Below are 21,191 nucleotides of genomic sequence, written 5' to 3'. Positions count from 1 at the left end.
TATTAAGTACTGACTGCCGCTCGTGAAACACCGATGAGCCCTTGTGATTACTTGACCGGGGTCACCCAGAGCCTGAGTTCTCTCTCCTGTGACTGCCTCTCTTGGCTCGAGTGTTGTCTTCGTCATGTCAAACGCCCGGCAGCTTTCTAAAGTGTTACCGCTTGAAAGAAGACTTTGAACACTTTACCGCTACCCTTTTGAGGAGCATCCTTCTCAGCAAGGCCGCTTTGAGACCTAGAATGCGGTAACCTTGTTGCCATATCAACCCGGATAATGACCAGAATCCCACTTGGCAACCGCACTTGGCGCGATACAGATAACCAAACATTCCTTCAGAGAGCTCCAACAGAGGATCATCCACCCGCTCGGCCGACTGTTCCAAGCCGCAACCCAACCGCAAAGTTCGGCTTGCCCTAGGCTCCCAACCCCCCAGTCCAACAATTGTTGATAAAATTTTAAAGCATTCGCCAATCCAGCACCAGCTATTGGGCTGGCTGGCGCACACTGCTAATAACCTATCAGTTAGCTTGTGCCTGCTATCATCATCGGCACAGAATCCCATTTCATTCCTAACCCCAGCAACGGCCAGTTTCAAGCTGCAAAACGACGCACACCCCTGCAGCGCCTGGCGTATGTCAATGAATTCCAATCCCATCCGTGCAGGAGGTCTGTATGCACAATGTATGCGGCGATGTCAGTCAAGTCAACAGGAACCACAGTCACTTGCCCCTACACACACATGTAACGCGGGGTTTTACGCCGCCCCAACCAAGGGAACGCATCGCCTCGCTCAGCGCATGCAGACCTCTGGGGCTCCGACCCAGCCACCAGCCTGAGGAAACGGTCGCATCCCAAGGGCAGCGCTGGACTACCATCGCGACTTACCTACCGCTCTAAAATTTATAATTCCAGTATCCCTTGCCTGTCCTCTCCACTTCATCGCACGAAATCCCTCCCTTGCGTAAGGCAGGCCCTCAGGTGACGTGCCAGCAGTAGGGCCTAGCATACCGGCCCTATTACATCCCGATAACACACTCTCATCATCACCCTCGTCATAGCTGACCGTGAATGCATGTAACTGTGTGCACGGTAGTTACTAGCTTCAATCCCGGTCCGGAGAAGGCGACCTAACACAGTTGTCATCTTCCCCGCCCTTCCTGGCCCCGTGCTCATCCCGACGAGGCGGCGGCGACGTCGACTTGGACGCGTCCCGTGGCCGGTCATCCTTGCCGTGCGGCGTGTCGGGCGACCGCGATCGGCGCGGAGAGCGAGACGGTGAGCGGCCACGGCCCCGTGAATACGATCGGCCACGCCCACGAGACGGCGACCGAGAACGACCACGCGACCGGGAACGCGACCTGTAAAGGCATTCAAATACGACCTCAAGTCTTGTTTCCGCAGGTAAGGGGAAAATAAACCGCTGGAATTAAGCGGTGGGCGCAAAGATGCACGTTGTAAGAAGGGCGAATAGACAATGTGTGCGAAACAGAGCGATCTTGCTCTTGACGTAATCTATGCTTAACGCCGCATGTTTCACAATGCCTGCATGGCAAGTGCAGGGAAGGAGCGCATCGTTGCGGCAGGATTACCAGTTGCATGTTTGTATGAACGCAAGCGCATACCTGACAGGCGAGGGGGAGTACTCAAACCATTTCCAACCAAAGAAGCGAAAGTCATCGCGCGTGGCCCAATCCACCTTCCAGGTCCGGCCGTCCATTCGGAAGCCATCTGCAAAGTACACACGCGTGTGGGAGAGGTAATTAAGCCATGGGTATAAATTGCTGAGGGATGAAATACAGGCAAAGCGCAAACCTGCAACGCATCCTGGCACCTTTTAACACAAATGTCGAGGGAGTGGAGACAAGAATACATTGGCCTGGACTTACCCATCTTCCGCCATGCTGCTTGTGCGTCCAGCGACCTTGGGAAGAAGTGGGAGGAGAAAAAATATTTAATCAATCAGGAAGGTTAAATGCCGATATTTCTCTGCTTGTCCTCCCTGCTGGCCGACGGCGTTAGACCGCTAGGCTTTTGTCAACCGAGTACGTAGAGAAAAAAATAACCCTCAGCTAGTATCCACAACAAACATCCAACAGGGGCTCAAATACGGGTTTCCAGTAACCGGCAAGCCCTGACATCACCGCCCGACCTATCCGCTCAGAGAAGTTCGTGCAGCTCTGAGCTTGGTCATGGTGGAACGGAGTGAGCTTCGTATTGGCAGCTGCGCAGCGGCAGGTTGCGCGGCAAAAAACAAGAGCGGGAACAAAATTTGGAAGTCCAAAGCCAATCACGCAATTACTCAAGTCACAAGAGGGCTGTTGGATGCGCGCAGCACATGCAGAACATATGTCACAATAAGATCACAAAAACAATCAGTAGCTCCTCCTTAGCCGCTGCGGCGCCGCAAGGAATCTTCGCGACAACTTACTTCTCAAATTCTATCAAAGCAAGCCTGTGCTTGCCATCCTTGACGCAATTGCGAATACGGCCATAATACGCGAACTCGCGCCTGCAGCGCAGCACCAGGAAAAGTTAAGAAAGCCTACAGAAAGAGCTCACACGCACAGATGTGAAAGCAGAATACTTACTCAATATCGCGCACAGGCGTGGTGCTGCTAATGTTGTCCACAATTACCGCATACCGGGACGTCTTCGGCATTTTGGTGAGAAAACGAAAACCTACTTTATAAGCGGTTTATGCAAACGAGCAGGAGTCCACAGTGTCTAACAGGCGTGACAACAAGACATTAGGTGATGTTCATAGAAACGTCTCAATCACCTCTTGTACTCCTGAAAATGATAGTCGTACGACATATCAGGAAAGAAATGTTCCGCCAACTCCAGGAAACGGTGTCGTCTATGGCATACCTTTATGCATAGGAACCTGTTCCTAAAGTCGTTCCAAGGTGGCTTTATGCGGCAAGCGTGGGACTGATACCATGAATTGAACGTCGATCACATCTAGTACGCAAGAATGAGGCTCCCCTGGCTACCGCCTCGCCATCCAGGTGTAAAGGCGGACCTTGACGTGCCTTTCGTTCAAGTAAGGCTAACCTCTGCGTTCACAGAGATCAGTTTCATGCAAGTGTTTTGTTGTGCTCACGCTGAGACCAGGATGTTTAAACCATTTACGTGGACGTGCACCTCTTGGTGGAACATTAAGTCTGTGGGCTGGTGGGGTTTCGTCCACATGCTGCAAGCAACGCCGTGCAGCGAGTTTAATCGCCGGGCCCCAAAACGTGCCACACATGGATATCCAGGAGACGCCAGACGTTGTGCACGTCCTCATACTTCAGTTAGCCCGCGGAGCATGGAGTACTCTGGCCCGCCTCTTGCAGCTGGCTTGTCTCACGTTGGACTTCAAACCGCTGCTGGCCCACGAGATGGCCCGCGCGGGAGCCACTGGCGTGGTGCTTGGTAGGTTGTAGTGGAATGCCGTAATTGAAGATGTCGCGTAATAGAGGGGGCACTTTTAGGGAAACCATGCAACCGTCCTGCTGCGCGAGAGCTGATAAGGTCGGTCCTTGCCTCCGGCTGTTTGCAGCCATATCCCATTACCGCTTTCTATTCGCTGTTCCTCAAATTTACTCCTGCATTCCCTGCCCAAATAATGCCTGGTTTGATGCATTTTGCTGTCGCGCTCCATTCCGTATCCGCCCTTCATCGCTTCTTCTCCGTGACCCAGACATCTTGTGCCAGGCGCCACGCCACCATCCGGTTTGGAGGTCGCTGTCCACCGCCGGGGCCGGGCTCCTGGCGGCCTTGGTCCGCTGCGAGGATGGAACGGAAGCAGCCCAGCCACAGGTACGTGCAGCAGTACCCCACACCCGGCCCACGGCACGGCAGCCGCAGGGGATTCTCCTTTTATCAGGACTGGGGACCGTGTGTGAAGGTGCCGTAGAGGACCTCCTGCTCCAGAAATATGTCGCCATGGGAAGGGGGTTCCTTTCCTCCCAGGTCCAACGTAATTCAGTCTTTGGGGTTCTACCCTCCTGGGGCATCATCATCCATTCGCCTGCGACTCATGTATTCACTCCACCTCATCCGTTGATGCACCACATGGTTGTGTGATGCGGCGCCGCGTGCTCCCGGCGCTTCGCACCTTGATAGGCCCTGCGGATGCTGCTGGCGATGCTCGAGAGCGACCTCACTTGCGGCCCCGCGCGCCAGGCAGTGGCGACCGTGCTGCATTGTGTGGTGGCGCAGCGCACGGGTAGGCGTGTGATAGGGAGAAAGCTTGATACGAGGCTGGATGCGATTGGATTGCCGGGACCTGCGCTTGCGTAAAACCTGGCGCGCTAGCCGCCATGTAGGAAAAAGCATGTTCCCGCAGGCCATCTGATACACCCCACCAAGCTGCTCCTAGGGAACACACTTGCTACTTGACGGGGTCCCTTTCCGCAAACCTGGTTTCTCAGCTTGTCGTGTATAAAGCTGTGCCTTGCTAGCAGAAGCCAAACCTCCTGCCATCATGATTTTACATGAAAGATGTTATTTCATGTGCCCTTGCGCGACGACGAATGTGCAAGCGCAGTGCACCGTGACAAGTTGCTGGCTGTCGGTGCGCTGCCTGTCCTAGTACGTGTGCTGGGCCGTTTGGACGTGCTATGTGACCTGGTCGCCGTACAGGTGGGTCAGCTTATGCTGGGGTACCGCTGGCGCGTGCTGTTGAAAGAGGGACGTTGGCCAGGGACTGTTGGCCTGCCGCAGGTGCTCCTAGCGGGTCGTGTTACGCCGCTGTTTTTCCTGCGCTGCTCAAGTTGCTGCTTTCCTTTTCGCAACCGCTACAGGAGGTGCTGTGGACTCTGGTGTACCTCACGGACGAGAGTGCGCTGGCGCTGGCAGGCGGAGGCAGAGGCGGAGACGGCATGCCTGGCAGTGCCGAGAGCCTGCAACCGGTGCTGGCAGAGCAACTGGTGCCGCTGCTGTTTTTGTACGCCATGCCGTGGAATAAGCAGCATGAGCATCTGGCGGCCCTTGTCACGAGGTGAGTGCGGGCGGTTTGCGATTCGGGTTGGCTGAATGTGGAGTCGCTGGGAGCTGCTAATATTGAGAAGTGAGATTGGGGCCGTGACGTTACCGAACCCGTGTGCTATGGCCCACACGATACAGGGCCCTTCATGTTCACGTGGCTGGGTACGACATGGGTAAAGACACCTTGCGCAATTCAGGCGTGCTGTCGGTGTTGGTGGACACCGTAGGGCGGCACAGCGCGCCGTACATTACCGCTGCGGAGGCTGCCGCCGCGCACCTACGTGGCCGCCATGACTACGACAGAGGCGTCACGGCCATAGCAATTGCAGGGGCATCTTGCGTCACGGCGGAACGTGGGATGCAGCAGACGGGCGCAGCGCAGGGGCCGGCCGCGTTAGCGAGCAGGGGGCACTTGGTACCGGCGGCGAGTCGTGGGTCATTTGCCGTGGGGTCTTCCCGTCCGCCGCCGCACACGGCCTGCCACATTCATGCAGATGGTGAGATGCTGCGGAACGGCACGACGGAGAACGGCCCATACGCTTGTGGCGCGGCCGCCGCGCTTGGGACGTGGACGCCGTGGGAGCGGCTGCTAGCCGTGTTGCTCATCGTAGGAATCGCACCGGCGATGATGCGTCCGCAGAGGCGGGGTCGTGGCGGCGGTGGCGGCGCGGCTGCTGCATCGGGACTCACTGCCAACGCTGCCTCTGCCGCTGCCGGGACGGCGCCGGATGAGGAAAGTGGCGAGCCCTCTACTCCTTCCTCGTTGCGGTCTGAGGGGCCCGGGGAGGACTACGGGGAAACCGATTCCGCTGCTGACCGCGGCCCAGGAGCTTCAGGGAAGAGGGGCAAGGAGCAAGGCCCCACTGCGAGCGACGGCGTTGCTGCAGCGGTTGAGCAGGTGACTACGGCGGATGCGTTGCAGCAGTTGGGACTGGATGAGGAAGAGGATGACGACGACGACGTGTTTGGCGGCATTGTACTAGATCTTGTCGCGGATTTACCGGCGGCGTTGGAATTTCAATCTTCGGCGGCTGCACAGCCCGGCGCCACTCGCACGGAGGCGGCCGTCGCCAACGGCGCGCGCCTTGTATGCTATGGTCTGCTGCTGCCTCTTCTCATCGACGCGGGCGAGGAGGCTGCGGCGGGCGGCGCGGGATCGGCAGCAGTGGCTGTCGGAGGTGCGCTGCTGCGCCGACGGCTGTGCCCACTTCGCGAGTCTCTTGCGACGCTGAAGACGATGTTATGCGACTGTGAGGCGAACCAACTGGCAGCGGCAGAGCAGGGTCTGGCGGTGCTGCTTGTACAGGTAAGAGCGGGATGAACGAATCCGCCCTGGTCCAGGAGGCGACTGAGGATACTGCAGACGTCGCGACCGCTTTATCTGCTTTGGACCGCTCGAGCCCTATGCAATAATTCCATTCCTATCCTAGGCCCATTTGGGCTTCATTGTAAATGAAGCCCAACCACCGCTGTCGCCAGTGTTTCCCCATTCCCGGCTCGCGGTCATTTCCCCGCTCGCCTTGGGTCATGTCTGAGGCAGCGTCCTCCTAAGCCCCTCTCCCTGCGTTCCTACAGCTGGTGGCACATGGCGACATGGGCTTGGCCTGGCAGGCGGCGGAGACGGCAGTGTACCTCAGCGGCGGGGCCACGGGGGCAGTGCTGGTGGCAGCGGGCGCAGCTGAGGAGATGGCGTACCTGTTGGAGGTGAGGGACTGGCTGAGAGACTGGCTAAGGGACTGGTTGGCTTCTGGAAATGTGGGCTAGTAACGGTGGTTGTGGCGTTGGTGTACTTTGGCTACGCTGAGTTAACCAAACAGCAGCAAAAGCAACATCGTGGCCGCATATCACGAACTTCCAGCGTCATCTGGGCTTAGGTGCAGTGCGCCCGGGTGGAGCTTTCTGGGTTGGCGACTGTGGCCTGGGACCGCATCCTCCATTACCTCTAGCGGCTCGGATATCCTCAACGTTGAACAGTTGCTCCTAAATTGTAAGGATATGTTCATGTTTACACTGCAGTTCTGTCGGGGTATATCCGTCTGTGACTGGCCATTTTGCCCGTGCAACACTCACCTCAACTCAACAGGAGAGCGCGGACATGCTTCATAGCTTGACGCTGCGGAAGCAGATTCAGGTGCAATGCAGCTCCCTAGCTCACGGCGACCACCATCACAATTATCACAATCATCGACACCATGCGCAACCTGTTAAAGGAGCCCAGCTGCCTCACCCGCGCAATAACCAGCCTACTAGGACATCCTCAACGGGTGCCGGCGGGCCAGGGGTGGCGGCAGCGGCCGCTGTCGCGGTGCCGCCGCTGCTGACCGACGTGCATGTGCGTCCCACTCGCAGCACTGGCGTTCAGTACAGCGGCGGCGCCCGGCCGCAGCGCATGTACCTTCTCGGTCGCGTCCCGCTGGACTTCACAACAAGCGGCAGCTGCTTCTACGGCACCCACGACGCCATGTCGTACTGCGACTACTGCACCCCCTCCGCCGCCATTCAAGTATTGCTCCGACTGATTGCCGCCAGGCCGACGGCGGCGCCGCAAGCGGTGGTTGCACAAGAGAACGCGGTCTGCCGCCGGTTTGCTGCTGCTGGCGGTATGTATGGCGTGTTGCTGTTGCTGCATCACGAGGCAGCTGGCGTACACCATTCAAAGCTGGCAGCTTCGCTGCTGACGCTGTTGGATCTAGTGTTGATCCACGTACCAGAGGCGAAGGTGAGCTGTTGAAATTCACATGCAACACGAGACCCTAATGGCCAACAACGCACCCCATGGTTGCCAGTCGAACCCTTTGCTGAGGGGCTATCTGAGGGGCTACGCTTTAATTTCCATTTCATTGTTGTCCATCCTTTCCTTTTTCCGTTTCTGGGTTTTCGCTCACTCGTTTCCGATTTCTGTTTATCTGGTGCTGCCAGGATGAGTTGCGTCTAGCTGGTGGACTGGGCGTCCTGAGCACCCTACTGGGCAGCCTCATGCGGCCGGGAGTCATGGATGTGTACCAACTGCGGGTGGCCACATGCCGGACATTGCAACTGGCGCTTCGAGGTACTCGGCGCGGTCCACCCTAATCGCCTTTGACAAGGCGCGGGGCAAAATGCTCGGGGGGGTTTCGTGGGTAACCACAAAATCTACGAGATTTGATGTCTGGTTCTGTGGCCTGTAATGGCACCACCTAGTTATCTGATTTGCTGCTTTTTCTTTGATAATCCGGTACGCCGTCTGGAGTCTGGGTCCGCTTCCCCCGGGACGTGATCGCGTTTTGGGTCCTGCCGTGGCGGCGGGATCATTTTCGATTTCCTACCTTCACCGCTTTTTCTTTCGCCATCGTATTGCCTCTTTCCCCTCCCCCGGCTTCCGCAGGCAACGCCGCCAACAAGCTGGCAGCCCGGGAGCACGGTCTGCTGCCGCTGCTGGTGTCGCTGCTGTCGGTGCTGTGGCAGCAGCGCAAGGCCAGGTGTGGTCGCTTGTGGTTTCGTTTTGGAGCTTTCCTTCAGATAGAAGGCAGCAAGCATGGTCTTGTTCGCTCGCCATCTGATCGTATTCACTCTGCCCCTGCCCTGGCACATCCCCGCCTCCAAGGCCATGGAGCCCTAAGCTGAGCTGCTGTCACCCGACTTGTTGCCGCCAGTGTAGGAGGACCTGCTGCGTGCTGGGACCCCATCCCACTACAATACACTACTGTAGTCCATCCCGCCGTCTCCATCCCACCGCTGAATGATTTCGCTGTCGATATTTTTGCGTTCTTGGATATAAATTCCCCATTGCAGTGTGTGTTTGACACGTTCTTACTGCCCCTACCTCACGACGGGGTCGTGCAGGTCGCGTGAGGTGGTGGTGGACGACAGCGGGCCGTTGACGATGGCGGTACTGGAGGCGCTTGCTGCAGCATCGCATGAAAGTCCTGGCACACAGGCAGGTATTGGCGGTAACATGGATGCTGAACAAGTGCTGTAATTGAAGGACTGTGTGTAGTGGAAGAATGATAGTGCCGGGAAACTCTATGTGCATGTTTATCTTGTCACTACTGTATGCCTATCTTTTCTGTGTCTTCCTTTTCCCTTGAGACAGGAAGCGCTTGTGGCTCTCGGTGTGCTGCATCCACTGTGCGACCTGCTTCTGGACGAGGGCCTCGACGTCGAGGTCCGTACAGTTGCCGTACGCACGATGACAACGATTGTGGACAAATGCCAAGCTGGCCAGGGAGGGGTGTTGGCCACAGGTGTCGTGAAGCACGCCGTGGCTTGGCTGGAACACTGCTGTACCGCAGCTGCCGGGGGTGTTACGGCAACTGGTCTTAGAGACGGCTGTGGCAGAAGCCACACGGCGCCACCTAACCTGGCGGAGCTGGCGGAGCAAGCGGCGGCGCTGGCGTCACTGCTTGGGGCGATGCTGCGGGGGAGCAGCTCGAACGCCAAGCCAGCAATTGTGTCGGCAGGGGCACTTGGAGTGTTGTTGCAGCTGTTGCGGAGCTCTGCTCTGGCTGCTGGTGGCCTGTCAAGCAGCAGCGGTAGCGACGACGTCATGGGGTTAGCGGCTGCCGTGCTGGCGACACTGGTTGACGGTGACACGGACCTGCAAAATGAGCTCGTGGCACAGGGCGGCCTGACGGCGGCGGCGGATATCGTACGTGACGGCGGCGCCGCAGCGCCACAGGCCCTGACGCTGCTGTCCGCCATGCTGCGCTCGAACACGTTTGTGAAGAACAATGCCCGCCAGGCAGGCGTGCCTGCGACGCTTGTTGAGGCGGTACGGCATTGCGGCCTCGTGCAGAGGGCTAATGCCGCCGCCGCTGCGTCGGCTCTGACGGAACTGGCGGCAGGTAATCATGCAAACCAGGAAGCAGTGGCGGTTCAGGGTGGCCTGGAGGTGACGGTCGACCTGCTGCGCGACGCGTTCGCGGCCCTGCCAATGACGGTGTTTGCCGGCGGCGCAGCTGCAGCCGCCGGAGCCGCAACGGCAGCTGCCGAAATGGCCGGAGCAGAAGTGGACGTCGACACGGGCGATGGCTTGGCCTACGCCTCCGGCAGCAGCACCAGCGCGACAGGTCCTGAGATGGACTCCAGCTCCAAGGCAGCGGCCGCTGCTGTAGCAATGACGGCCATGCCTTACACGGCGGTTCAGGCGGCTCAGGACACCGCAAGTGTAACGTCGCTGTCACGGCTGATGCGCGCTCTGCTGGGGCTTGTGTGCGCCTGTGTCGAGCTCAATGGCGGCAACAAGTCCTATATTAGGGAGCTTGGCGGCGTGTCCTTTTTAGGGGAGTTTCTGGTGGCAACTGCAGAGGTGTTGACGGCGCCGCCTCCCCCTAGTTGGGCGCCGTACAGCCCTCACCAACACGACCAATGTCAGAGTGGCCGTTGGGACCAGCGTAGCTGCCGCTCCTCAGCGGATGGGCACGGGGAGCGGGCCGGAGGGGAAACGGCAGTCGTAGCGGTGGCCGCGCGGTTACGAGATGCCGCGGCGTCGTCACGAGCAGCGCTGTCTCCCGCCGTGGCAGCGGCTTGCAGTGCGCTTGTAGCGGTGACGAGGGAGAGCAGCGCCAACCTAGCCAGGCTGGAGGTACGGGCGTGTCGAAGCTGTGTGGCATGGCTGTGTGACAGCCTCCTTTAGTGTAGGGCGTTGCTTTGCATGCTGTTGCCCTTCATGCTTGTTGCTGCCACGTCGTATGTTCATGTTGCGCTGATGTCGCAAACGTTGTTGCGCTCCATCTCTCAGGAACACTCCGGGTTGGCAGTTGCGCTGTTCAAGCTGCTGGTCGCGACAGGTGCGCCTGGGTGCAGGTGCAGGTGGGGGTGCCTGGACTGATGCCATTAACAACGTGGGTTCGCAGGGGATGTAACAAGGTACCCAGCAGGGCAGCTGAGCATGTGGAACATTTTCGTGCAACTAAATAGCGCCTCCGTTGCGTTTGCGTCTTGCATTTTCGATACCGTTTAATGCCCTTCAAGAACTCTCATTTTTGTTCTTCCCTTCCGTCCGGTGTTTCCTCATCTTATGTAACTAAGCCCCTTTCACGACTGCGCCTTTCCTGCGCGTGTTGGACTGAAACCTGCAGACGCGGCGACCTCCCTTGCAGCCGCGCTCGCGATAGAGTGGCTTGTGGTGCGCAGTAATACCTTTTTGGATGCCCCCGGTCGGGAGGCATTCGAGCTGAACCTCGTTGACGTGTTGTCGCTAGCATTGTACGTGCCGTATGCCCCGCTACCGCTGGTGCTGCCGTCAGCACCCCCAACGGACAACGCCACGGCCTACGCGGCATGGCAAAAGCAGCAACAACGGCTGCGGCAGGAGCCTTGGTTCATTGTAGTGCGGGCGTTGATGCCGGCGGATGGCCTGACGGCGGCGGCGGTCCGCGACGCTGCTGCTGTACTAACGGCCGTGGCGGATGCCGCTGACGCGTTGGTTGGGTCGCTGCCGAAGCGACAGCCTCAGCCGCAGCAGCAGCAGGCAACGAGCGCTGCAGCAGTTGGGAAGGTATGGTTAATAGGCCTGGGGCTTTCTGTGCGATTGCCTGTCTGGATGTATAGATGCACCTGTACATCTAGGTGGCCGCTGTATGGGAAGAGACTCGCAGGAAAGGCAATGTTGAACGAAGTGGGGAAAGTGCATGCGTCTGTATCAAGCAATTGCACCATAAAACATGGCAAAAATACGGTGACCAAAGGGTGTCGAGTTTAAAGGAGAAGATCATCTGAACGAAAGTGCCACGCAGATGGTGCCCTTGTCAATATGTCGACGAGAGTGGTGACGAACTTGTGCATGGCTGTGTGTACATTTTCGTCCCCTCGCAGCAGGGCCTCATGGCTACATCTCGCGGTTCACTGCCACCGCTGGAGACGGTCCCCATCGACCCGGTCGCATCAGATCACAACAGCGGTCTCATGGTCAGCAACCTGCTGGCCGGGCCGTCTGCGTTTGCAGCCGCCGCTGGCGTCGTCGCTGCCGATGCCGCAGCCGCTATCTCCGACACGCCTGGCAGCCAGGCCTGGTGGGCAAAGCTCGCTGGCTGGGCGGCCGCCGCCTTTCAACGCGTTGCCAACGGCGTGCTGCAGGGTGCGCCCACTGCCACCGTAGGCGGAGCGGCGGTAGCGATAGCAGCGCCAAGCACTACAGGCGCGTCGCCGGCGGCGCAGGATCGGCGGCGTCAGGTGGCCTGGATGTTGTTCCTCCTCGCCGTCAGAGCCCCGGGCAACAGGTGTGCTCATGCCGGGGCCTACGTGCGTGGATACGGCATGGATACGTTGTCAAGTCCCCGTGGCCCATCCTTTGTGGGCTGCGTCACCGCATCACCATCCTGTGTGGTCCACCATCCTGCTTGTGCTTATTATGAAAAAAGCGACTAGATGTCGTACTGCGGGTGTCGTACGCACCCTTTAATGTGTGTTCTGTCGCCGGCATTCCGATGGTGCAGGGCGCGGATGCGGTGGCTTGTGCGCGCATCACTGTCCCCGCTGGCGCAGCAATTGAACAACGCCGAAATGTGTAGGTGAGGCCTGGCCTGGCTGCGCCTTGAAGCCGGTGCCCAGCGCCTGGCAGTGTTGTGTTTTGTGTTGGATTATAGTTTGGGTTTGATGCCCTGCAGATAATGCAGGGCGTTACAGGCCTTCTTATTGTGGCTTGCTCTAGCTTGCTCGACCATTCCTTCCTGTGCGCATCTGCTTGCACACACTTTGCACACACACCGCAATATTGTCTTCTGTTGCACATGTTCAAAGCCTGCTACGTGGCAGGCGCTTTAATATGGAGCGCTTTCATCCCAACGCAAAATCTTTTGGGGCCTCGCTTCCCTCATGAACCACGCCTGGGTTGAAATCACAGGGCTCAACTAGAGGCTGCCGCAGCTTCACCTCCAGATCCTACGTCTGTGCCTCGATCTGGATCCGGAGTTAGACAAGGGACAGGATTCACAGCAGCCGCCGTGGAGTTTGGACGCGCTTCGTCTGCCGCACTGGAGAGCGCCAGCTCGGTCAAGGGCCGGCTGCCCATTAGCACGGCAGCCCTGGAGGTGGGGAACGATTTATATGGATGCTGAACAGCACGGGGATGAACTGCAGCGCAGATAGATTGCAGATGGGTGGGATCACGGGGTGTCGTGCCTGTGTTGGGTGGCGAACTGTCTCCTTGGCTTATGGAGTCTCGATACTCAAAAGGAGGATTCGAAGTGAGCCTGCCGTTTCCTTTGAAAGCTGTGCCCTTTCCTTCTCAAGATGCTTTAACTCCCTGGAAACGTGCCAGAGCTCCGCATTCTAAGTCATGTATTGTTGGATCGCCCTGTAGGAACTCAGTGATGGTGTTCGGCGGCCACCTTCACCCTTGGGAAGCCGCCATCACCACCCGGCGTGCATCGTGGCGGAGCCGCCCATGCCGCCGCCGCCGCCACCGCCGCCTCCTCCGCCAGCGTCGCAGGGGCTGGCTGGGCCGGTGGGCATGCCGCAGGCGATGGCATCCCCATTGCCCCAGCCGTTGCAACATCCTCTGCAGAAGTTACCTCATTCCGATTCGCGACATGAACCCCATTATCAACAGTACTACCAGCAAGATTTTCAACAACAACAACAATCCTATGAGCAAGACCTGCAGCAGCAGCAGCGGCTAAACGCAACGTTACCGCATGCACCTCTACCGCCACAGCCACGGCCACCCAGCCGGCCTACATCGTCATCTTCGGCTTCTGGAGCCGCACACGGTGGGACCCCTCCGGTGCATGGCCATCCCCGAGCCACCAGCGCTGGTTCCGCTGCTGGCTTGCTGTACGGCATGATGCCGGCTGCGAATTCCCCAATCGCTGCAATGGCAACGTCGTCATCATCCATGCCAGCTACACCGCGTCAATACCTAAGCGCGGTTGGCGACAGCCCCGCCGCCGCCGTTCTTCGCTCTAACCGCCTAAGTCGTACTGGTAGCGGTAGCACGGCTGCGCTATCACCAATCGTTGGTGCCACCACCGCCGCCACTGCAGGCATCAGTGCAAAAAGCACCCCACGTGCAAGCCTGACAGGGGCTGTCGCGGCGGCCTTCGCGTCGCCGATGCCTTACCTGGGTGGTATGACAGCCGGACGAGGCTCTCGCGGCGCCAGCCCCAGCTCGATCCGTCCTGGAGGGGTTGGTGCGCCGTTTGCAACAGCTGCCGCCATGGCAACGCCCCCGCCAGGGCAGCGGTCGCTACGTCCCCAGGTCAGCGGTGGCGGCAGCAGCGTTATGAGCGACGATGACGAGCTGGCCATGATCCAACAGGTATTCTGCATTTGCATTTGGCCTCTTGCATGAACGATGAAGGATTACAACATAGCTCTTATTGGGTCCCATATTGAATTGCTAGGCCTGTAACAAGTCGCTATGGTGGCTGCACACATAAGCTTCTTTTGCCCTTAACATGCTGCATACGACGTACGTGTTGCAGGAGGTGGCCCTCCTGGCGAATACAACCAGCTCGCTGACGTGGAGCGCCAGGATGGCCGGCAACCGGTCTGGCGGAACCGGGGGGAATAGCCCTGCGGCCGCGGCGGCCTCTCCAGTGCGCTGGGGTATGGGCTCGGCGGTGCGGCGATGATGCGGCGTGATCTTTTGCCCTTTGGGCATGTGGCGGCGCAGCGGCATCTGCTAGAAAGCTTTCGTTTATTGGTGTGCTGCTGATGGCTGCTGGTATAATCCAGCAGGTTTTGGTTCATAGGGAGGCTCTCTCTCCGAGCGGTGTAACTTCTTTTGGCTGAACCTACGGTTGTTTTGGAGACTGTATTGTACTAGCAGCTTTAGATGTGGTCGTCTTGTGTTGCACACACTGCGCGGATGGAGGCAGGTCCTCCACATTGAAGCTAGGCATACATTGAATCTTGAGCACTGCGTTGCATGAATAAAAGTCCTCAACTGGACATGGAACCGATCCAGATTGGCTATATGCCAGTACTTACACAATTGGGAAGCATTTATCTTACTGTACATTGCATTGCATTGTGTCGGGAGCAGGAATGGTGCATGTTAGGCGAGAGACGAAAGCCCTTACATAGATGGGCTTATGGCTGGATGTATCGACAGGTCCATGGGTTGTACGGGGTAGTCTGATCAGTTGGATAGTGACATAGTCACCAGTTGTTGAGGAGAGGAATCCAGGTCGTCGACCTCATCATGTCGCACGCGCAGCAGGACACCAATAATGCGACACTAATTCGAAATCCGTCATTTCTGAACCTTCTGCATTAACGAATGCCACCACCAGCAATCTAACGAACAGGGCTTCCCCCAGTGATTTACTGCGGTCATACACTGTGTCCTCCCAAGCCTTGCTCACGTGGCCTTCTTCACGGCACTATCGATAGCTTTGAGGCGGTCTACCAGCGGCGGGTGAGAGTAATGGTATGATGAGTACCAGGGATCCACGTGCATAGCGCCCTGCATTGTGAAAAAACAAAAAATGCTTCAGGCCTGCAGGTATACAGGTGCCGTAACTTCCTAATAGTTCATATGGCCCAGTATTGCATCAAGTACAGATAGGTATGCTAGTCGTATTTTGTGCGGAATTTAGTGCGGTGCCAATCTCTCCCTGCGCCAGCTTTTCTTGCTCTGCCCGCCTGGTCCCCGGTCCCATGGCCTAGCAGCTTCTCCCCAGTTCCAGTACCCGCCATGTTATGTCCCGTTATGAACCGTTCCCAAATATGTCGACCGCTGCTGCCACCCTAACAGCAAAACAGTGCCATCCACGTGCAGTGCTCACACCTTACCTTGTTTTCCTCCTCCATCTTGAGAAGAGCGCTCCTTAACTCAGTTCCATGGCCGGTGTGCACCGCGAAGGCGTCCGCCTGGAACTCGAATCGCCGACTCACAACATTGCTAGCGTAGTGGATGACCTGCCAGGCACAACGTGTGCAGCCGCAGCGGGGTATAGAGTCGAAACGCAGGACACGGACTTGGGCAAGACGTGAACAGCGGTAAAGACTGGGAGCCCGAGACGGCTTCTGGACAGAAACATAACGAAATCGGGGAAACATCAAACCAGGACAACGACTCCAGGACCGGATTACCGGGCGGGCTGGGAATGGCCAGCTGAGGGGCAGGGGCAGAACACGGCTGCTTGGCCACATGTTAACACGCACGATTATCGCACCTCGTCCAATGGCGACACGATGAACTGGAACAGAATGAGCGAAATAAATGCCGGTGCTAAGCCGCTGGCGCCCACCGCCTCCCCTGAGCCAAAACCAAACGCCGCCGGCAGCGCTGTGCTGTTGCGCACCAGGGTGTACAGGCAGAACTGCGACACCAACACCACCTGGTTCACAATGAAGAGCTGCGGGGTGTGGAACAGCTTCCAGTGACCTGCAAGGGCACGGGGCGCAACGGCCGCGGCGGGGCATAGGAGGAGGGAGGCCAGGGCCGCGGCGAAGGTAGTAGGGCTTAGTAGTAATGGAGTATCCAGCTCTCAGCCCAGATTCATGGGTGAGATCGCCCAATCTGCAGGCGGGATGCAACGGGTTCCGGAGCAGCTGTAGCCCTCAACGGTATTGAGGTAGACGGTTTGCAGCATTTAAGGAAATCCCCCAGAAAGGAACTGTACCGTAGCTCCTTCAATACCTCTACTTCTTTCCCATACACGGTTTCCCACCCACCACCCGCACTGCTCACCGAGCTCGTGCGCCAGCACCGCCACCACCTGCTCCTCGCTACATTGCTGAATCAGGGTGTCGTACAGTACGATGCGTTTGTTGTTGAAGAAGCCGTACATGTAGGCGTTTGAGTGGGCCGAGCGGCGGCTGCCATCCACGCGGTATAGCTTGCGCAGAGGGAAGCGCAGACTGCCGGCCAGAGCCTCAATCTTGGAACGAAGGGAGCCCTGTCGCGGCGCCGGCGGCGGTTGTGGCGCGCGTTGGAAACTAAAAAGGATTTAGCTGAACTCCAACAAGCAAATCGAAATGCTTCAACCCACGGGCCATTCGACATCCACATGCTGCAGGAGACGAACTAACGGAACCTTCCAAAACCCTTTTCCCGCAGAGCAGGGTACGCGTGCGGAAAAAAAGAGGAAAGAGGAGGAAAAGATACCAGGGGCAACGAGCGACAGGCTTCGGGCGACCAACCAACCAACGTACCGCTACCGAAAACTACCCACCTCCGGGAGAGGTTCGTACTTGTTGAATAGCGGCGCAATGAGCACGGGGTAGATGGTCATGAAGAAGAGGCTCAACGCGAAAATGAAGCCCCACAGGTACAACGGTAGCATCGGACCCGCCACCTACAAGGCGAGGAATGGGGATCGAGTGGGAACGGCAGGGAGCGGGTAGGAAACATCCGACGAGAAAGCCACAGACAAGCTGCCCGAGGCGTCTTCTCGGCGCTGCTGTTATTGGTGAAAGCATAAACAATCAACAGCATGCAGTAGCTCACCTGCAGGATGTAGGTAATCCCGGCCACGATGGGCGGCAGCAGCACCGCAGCCAGGAGAACCTGCCAACGTGTGGAAGTGTTGAAGGTTTTCTTGTGAAGTTGACGTTAAAAATGCGGAGTTAAGAAATTTTCGACGGACCCAAGTGCTCGTTAACCCTTCTCGAGCCAATCAAACCAGACAAGTCTAGCGAAATCCACTCAAGGGTAAATAGCAGGTGAACCTGCTACTGAACCCCAAAGCCCACCCATCCCTGCTCCCTATCCATTACCTGCTTCACAAGATCCGATACGTACAGCCCCAGCGTCTGCTTGTTGAAGCCGTGACGTTGCTCAATCACGAATGTCGAGTACAGGCCCCACGGCAATTCTATGACCAGGTTTCCCAGGAACAGCAAAAACACAAACAGCACCGTCTGCGCGATCTCCACACCGGACGCCGTAGAGAGCCAGGCGGGCCACAAGCCAGGTCCCGCGTGCGCGGCAGCGGTGCGCAGCAAGTTACCCGAGAACACCCAGACATAAGGCAGGACGCCGGCCAAAATGAGCGCCAGCGTCTCCACGGTACTGTACAAGCTGTGCGCGAAGGAGAAGCTCCTGGCGGTTCATTTGATGTTCGCGGGGACAAAAAAGATGCGCCACAAAGGATGTAGGTGAAAGGTACCGGAAAGGCTGACCCGTGACATGGAAGGGCAAACCTCTGACGTGACACTGACAAGGCCCAACCAGGCATCACCCAGCTACGCGCGGCCCGAGTAGCGCCTGACCATTACTTTATCATGATACTTTATTATACTGACCAGCTGCACCCTAAAACTCGGACTCCAGACTCAGCCGAGCGGCTGTCCATGTCCTCCTCAAGATTCTGACCCACCATTTATCCAGGTTGTAGGCTCTTGTCTTGGCATACAGCTCTGGACTGAACAGGCCCGCTAGCGCCTCTGGAGGGCTGGGCCGCCGGAGAGCCTGCGGGCGCCACAACGCAGGTGCACATTCCTGACAGCACTTGCATACCATACATGTATCATACGACAGCTGCAGCTGGGATGGCCCCCAGTCTGACGCTCCGCTTGATTGAGGTGAACCATGCCGGGTTGGTAACCTAGAACCCTGGACCTGAGATTGCGATGTGGGTCGCCTGGTTCCGGGACTTCTCAGGGCTATGTCAACGTGTAGTTGTAGTTTTCCATCCTTGATGCCGTACTGCCTCGGTCCTCCAGAAGCCGTTGGTGCACGCATGGCAGCTGCCTCATTCCGACTAACTGTTTTCCGGAAGCGCGCCCCACCAATGCGTGCCATATTGGCAGAGGTACTCCATGCGACGAGCAGGCAGCAGGTAGTGGACGTACGTACCCGCAGCTGTCGGACATCGAGATAGGTGTGGAACAGGTAGACCGCCACCGTGAAGCCCACATACAGATGCAGATAAGGCACCCCCGCGTCATCGAATTTGAAAACTCGGTCAAGGGCGATGACAGTCGCCATTTTCGCAGTGTCTGTGTACGGTTGCAGGGAGGTGCAGCAAGGCCCGGGCTTCAGTGATGGCTGCAAAATGACAATCCGTTGCTGTGAGGCAGACGGACGGGATATAGATGTATCACATGGGGGAGGCGGGCGTGCATGGCCTTAGGGGTGGCAGGGTATTTGAGGGCAGGCGCAGCGGGCTGAAGCACAGCAGGAGGTGCTGCCGTTGACTTCCCATAGCGCCCTTTGACGCTCCGCGCCTCTTGCATGCATCCAAGTCAAGATCAAGCAGGCTTTGTACAAGATGCTCGCGGCTGCTGTTATGGGCAACGCATCCGGTGGAGCTGTCCGAGACTCCGAAAGGTTCCCCACGCTTTAAGAATGCGCATATTTAGGATGTGATCATACATTTACCTCCTCGAAATAGCTTGCTCTTAAGGAACCAGGGAACGTCCGTCTAGTCACGCTGATCGCCCTTCACAAATTTGACAACAAGAGTCCCAAACGAAATGCAATAACCCTAGCTATGCAGCCATGTTATATTTTCTGTGCAAATACAGCATGCTTAAATATGCCAATAGAGCCTTGGCTAGACTTCTGGTTGGTACCGGTACTACTACCAAGGCCAGGCCGACATCACCTGCCGGATGTACGAATACCGCACATACGACATCCCTCCACTTACGTGTTCATTGTGTTTCCTTGCAATGTTCTGAACGTTAAAACGCGGAAGCCGGGGTCTCGGGGATGTGTTTCTTAAATCACCGGACGGTGTTGATACCGGCCGTAGTGGCCAGCAACAAGTTTTCCCCCTTCCCCACAACTGATGTCCGTCAAGGATTGACCCGAACGATTGATAGCAAATCTGCTGCAGCAATAAAAATATTCTCAATCCCCTTGTTGTAGGATTCCAGATTACCCGGGACACAAGGGTCGCTTTCTGCTGTCTATGTGACTTGCGTTGTTTGGTCTGGGTGGGTGTACTGACTGCCCGGATCGCCTCAGGTGCAGTGTCCGGCCAACTGGCCCGCCGGTTCTACTCTTCACTAATCTGGATCCCACTGTACCGCCCCCCCTCCCCATACACACAAAAGAGCGAGGCGAATGGGGGCCATGTGAAAGCCTGCAAGGACAACGTACAAGGCATATGGAAACCCCCGTGAGCAGCCTACAAGGCGTGTGGAAACCTGCTCGAATAGAAAAAAAGGAAACAGGAGGTTTCCCCATACTCCATCCGCTGCCTTAGCACAAGTGCTAGTATGCATGTGACCGACTACTGAACCAGTTGACGCATTCGGTGCATCGAAAAGGGTGGGAGAAATCCGGGGTAATGTGACCAGCAGTCGCAATGAGCGCGGTGTATAGAGTTGCCAGAACGTTAAAGCTTGTATCAAAAGGTGCTCTTCTAGTACTCCTACGCCAGAAAGCACTTAATCCCGCCGCGATATCAGCCTGGAAGATGGATGGTGGCCAGGGTCCGCATGTGATTAGTCTGCTAACATACCTCTCTATCCTCTCCGCTCTCTTTAATTTCCAAAATACAAGTTGAGAGAGGAGCAGCGGACGGCTTGTTGACTTGATTAGAGTATAAAGGCGCCAATGATAGTCAACCTGCTGAGCTAGGTGGATGTATGGGGGAACGGAGCGGGGACTGCGCATCCTGAGATCGTGCATTTAAGTGCGGGACGCCTGCTGCTGGGTGTATCGGTGCAGTGAGCTGCCGGGCCTGAGGGTGAGGTTTGCCAATGAGGCCAAAAGGGGCCATCCAAGTCTAGTTCACCCATGAGACAGCCTGGCAGGGCAAAGGCCATCTCCGTGCTGTCACGGAAATAGGTCAGCGGGAGTCCTTGCGACGCATGCAGCGGTGCGGTGGCAGGTGGCAGGAGCACGTGTGCAGAGCAGGAAAAGCGCTAGGGCTCCCCAACCATGGACCGTGTTAATCCTTCCCACATTGAAACAAGTTTCAACACTCTTCAAATCTGCGCTCGATGAACTGGGCCACATGTTACAGGCTGTTTCCAATCAGCGGCGCCGCCAGTTGGGCATCCGTCACTGGCGGTTGACCAGTTTCCTATCAGCAGTACCATGCTCCGAAACCTTTAAAATGGCGCCGAAACCTTTTATCCTTATTGGAATGTCATTTGTGAGCCAGACCAACTGTAAAGGCCTGCTGAACAATATTATCAAATGATGATATTGTAAGGTAGTGCGTTGAAACTGCACGACCGAGTCGGTGGCAAGGTCAACGCAAGGGGGGAACGTTGATCATCATACGTATACAGGAAAGCAAGGGAACCGCGGCGGTCAACTTAGATTCCAAATCGGACAACGTAACAGTTTTGCGCCAAGTATTAGCATTCACCGCCAGAGACAAGGA

The 21,191-nt window shown here is 57.3% G+C and overlaps 3 protein-coding genes across 3 annotated transcripts; 1 reads left to right on the top strand and 2 right to left on the bottom strand.

The window, feature by feature from the left end:
* Positions 1-142: 142 nt before the first annotated feature.
* Positions 143-2,742, bottom strand: VOLCADRAFT_120161 (uncharacterized protein). Its single transcript, XM_002945646.1, has 5 exons — positions 2,589-2,742; positions 2,429-2,509; positions 1,887-1,921; positions 1,623-1,728; positions 143-1,358 (listed from the first exon to the last, which is right to left on the bottom strand). Exons 1-5 carry the CDS (start codon positions 2,657-2,659, stop codon positions 1,103-1,105), a joined length of 549 nt encoding a protein of 182 aa, XP_002945692.1. The 5' UTR covers positions 2,660-2,742; the 3' UTR covers positions 143-1,102.
* Positions 2,743-3,248: 506 nt separating this feature from the next.
* Positions 3,249-14,528, top strand: VOLCADRAFT_85920 (uncharacterized protein; the record flags this gene model as incomplete). Its single annotated transcript, XM_002946007.1, has 21 exons — positions 3,249-3,417; positions 3,686-3,804; positions 4,111-4,213; positions 4,535-4,629; positions 4,791-4,987; positions 5,113-6,280; positions 6,550-6,678; positions 7,058-7,693; positions 7,894-8,023; positions 8,339-8,432; positions 8,797-8,923; positions 9,047-10,537; positions 10,694-10,742; positions 11,034-11,452; positions 11,770-12,173; positions 12,390-12,464; positions 12,797-12,983; positions 13,256-13,399; positions 13,610-13,664; positions 13,938-14,212; positions 14,379-14,528. The coding sequence occupies 21 exons, from the start codon at positions 3,249-3,251 to the stop codon at positions 14,526-14,528; spliced, it is 6,216 nt and encodes a 2,071-aa protein (XP_002946053.1).
* A 340-nt stretch (positions 14,529-14,868) lies between these two features.
* Positions 14,869-19,362, bottom strand: VOLCADRAFT_78672 (uncharacterized protein). Its single transcript, XM_002945645.1, has 10 exons — positions 19,229-19,362; positions 18,704-18,846; positions 18,225-18,316; positions 17,623-17,947; positions 17,354-17,413; positions 17,079-17,201; positions 16,595-16,802; positions 16,077-16,288; positions 15,694-15,819; positions 14,869-15,364 (listed from the first exon to the last, which is right to left on the bottom strand). Exons 2-10 carry the CDS (start codon positions 18,833-18,835, stop codon positions 15,260-15,262), a joined length of 1,383 nt encoding a protein of 460 aa, XP_002945691.1. The 5' UTR covers positions 18,836-18,846; positions 19,229-19,362; the 3' UTR covers positions 14,869-15,259.
* Positions 19,363-21,191: the final 1,829 nt, after the last annotated feature.

Source organism: Volvox carteri (assembly GCF_000143455.1).
Source record: "Volvox carteri f. nagariensis unplaced genomic scaffold VOLCAscaffold_1, whole genome shotgun sequence".
In the NCBI taxonomy this organism is placed as follows: domain Eukaryota; kingdom Viridiplantae; phylum Chlorophyta; class Chlorophyceae; order Chlamydomonadales; family Volvocaceae; genus Volvox; species Volvox carteri.
The sequence above is the reverse complement of the archived record's forward strand: the minus strand, read 5'-3'. Positions and strand labels throughout refer to the sequence as shown.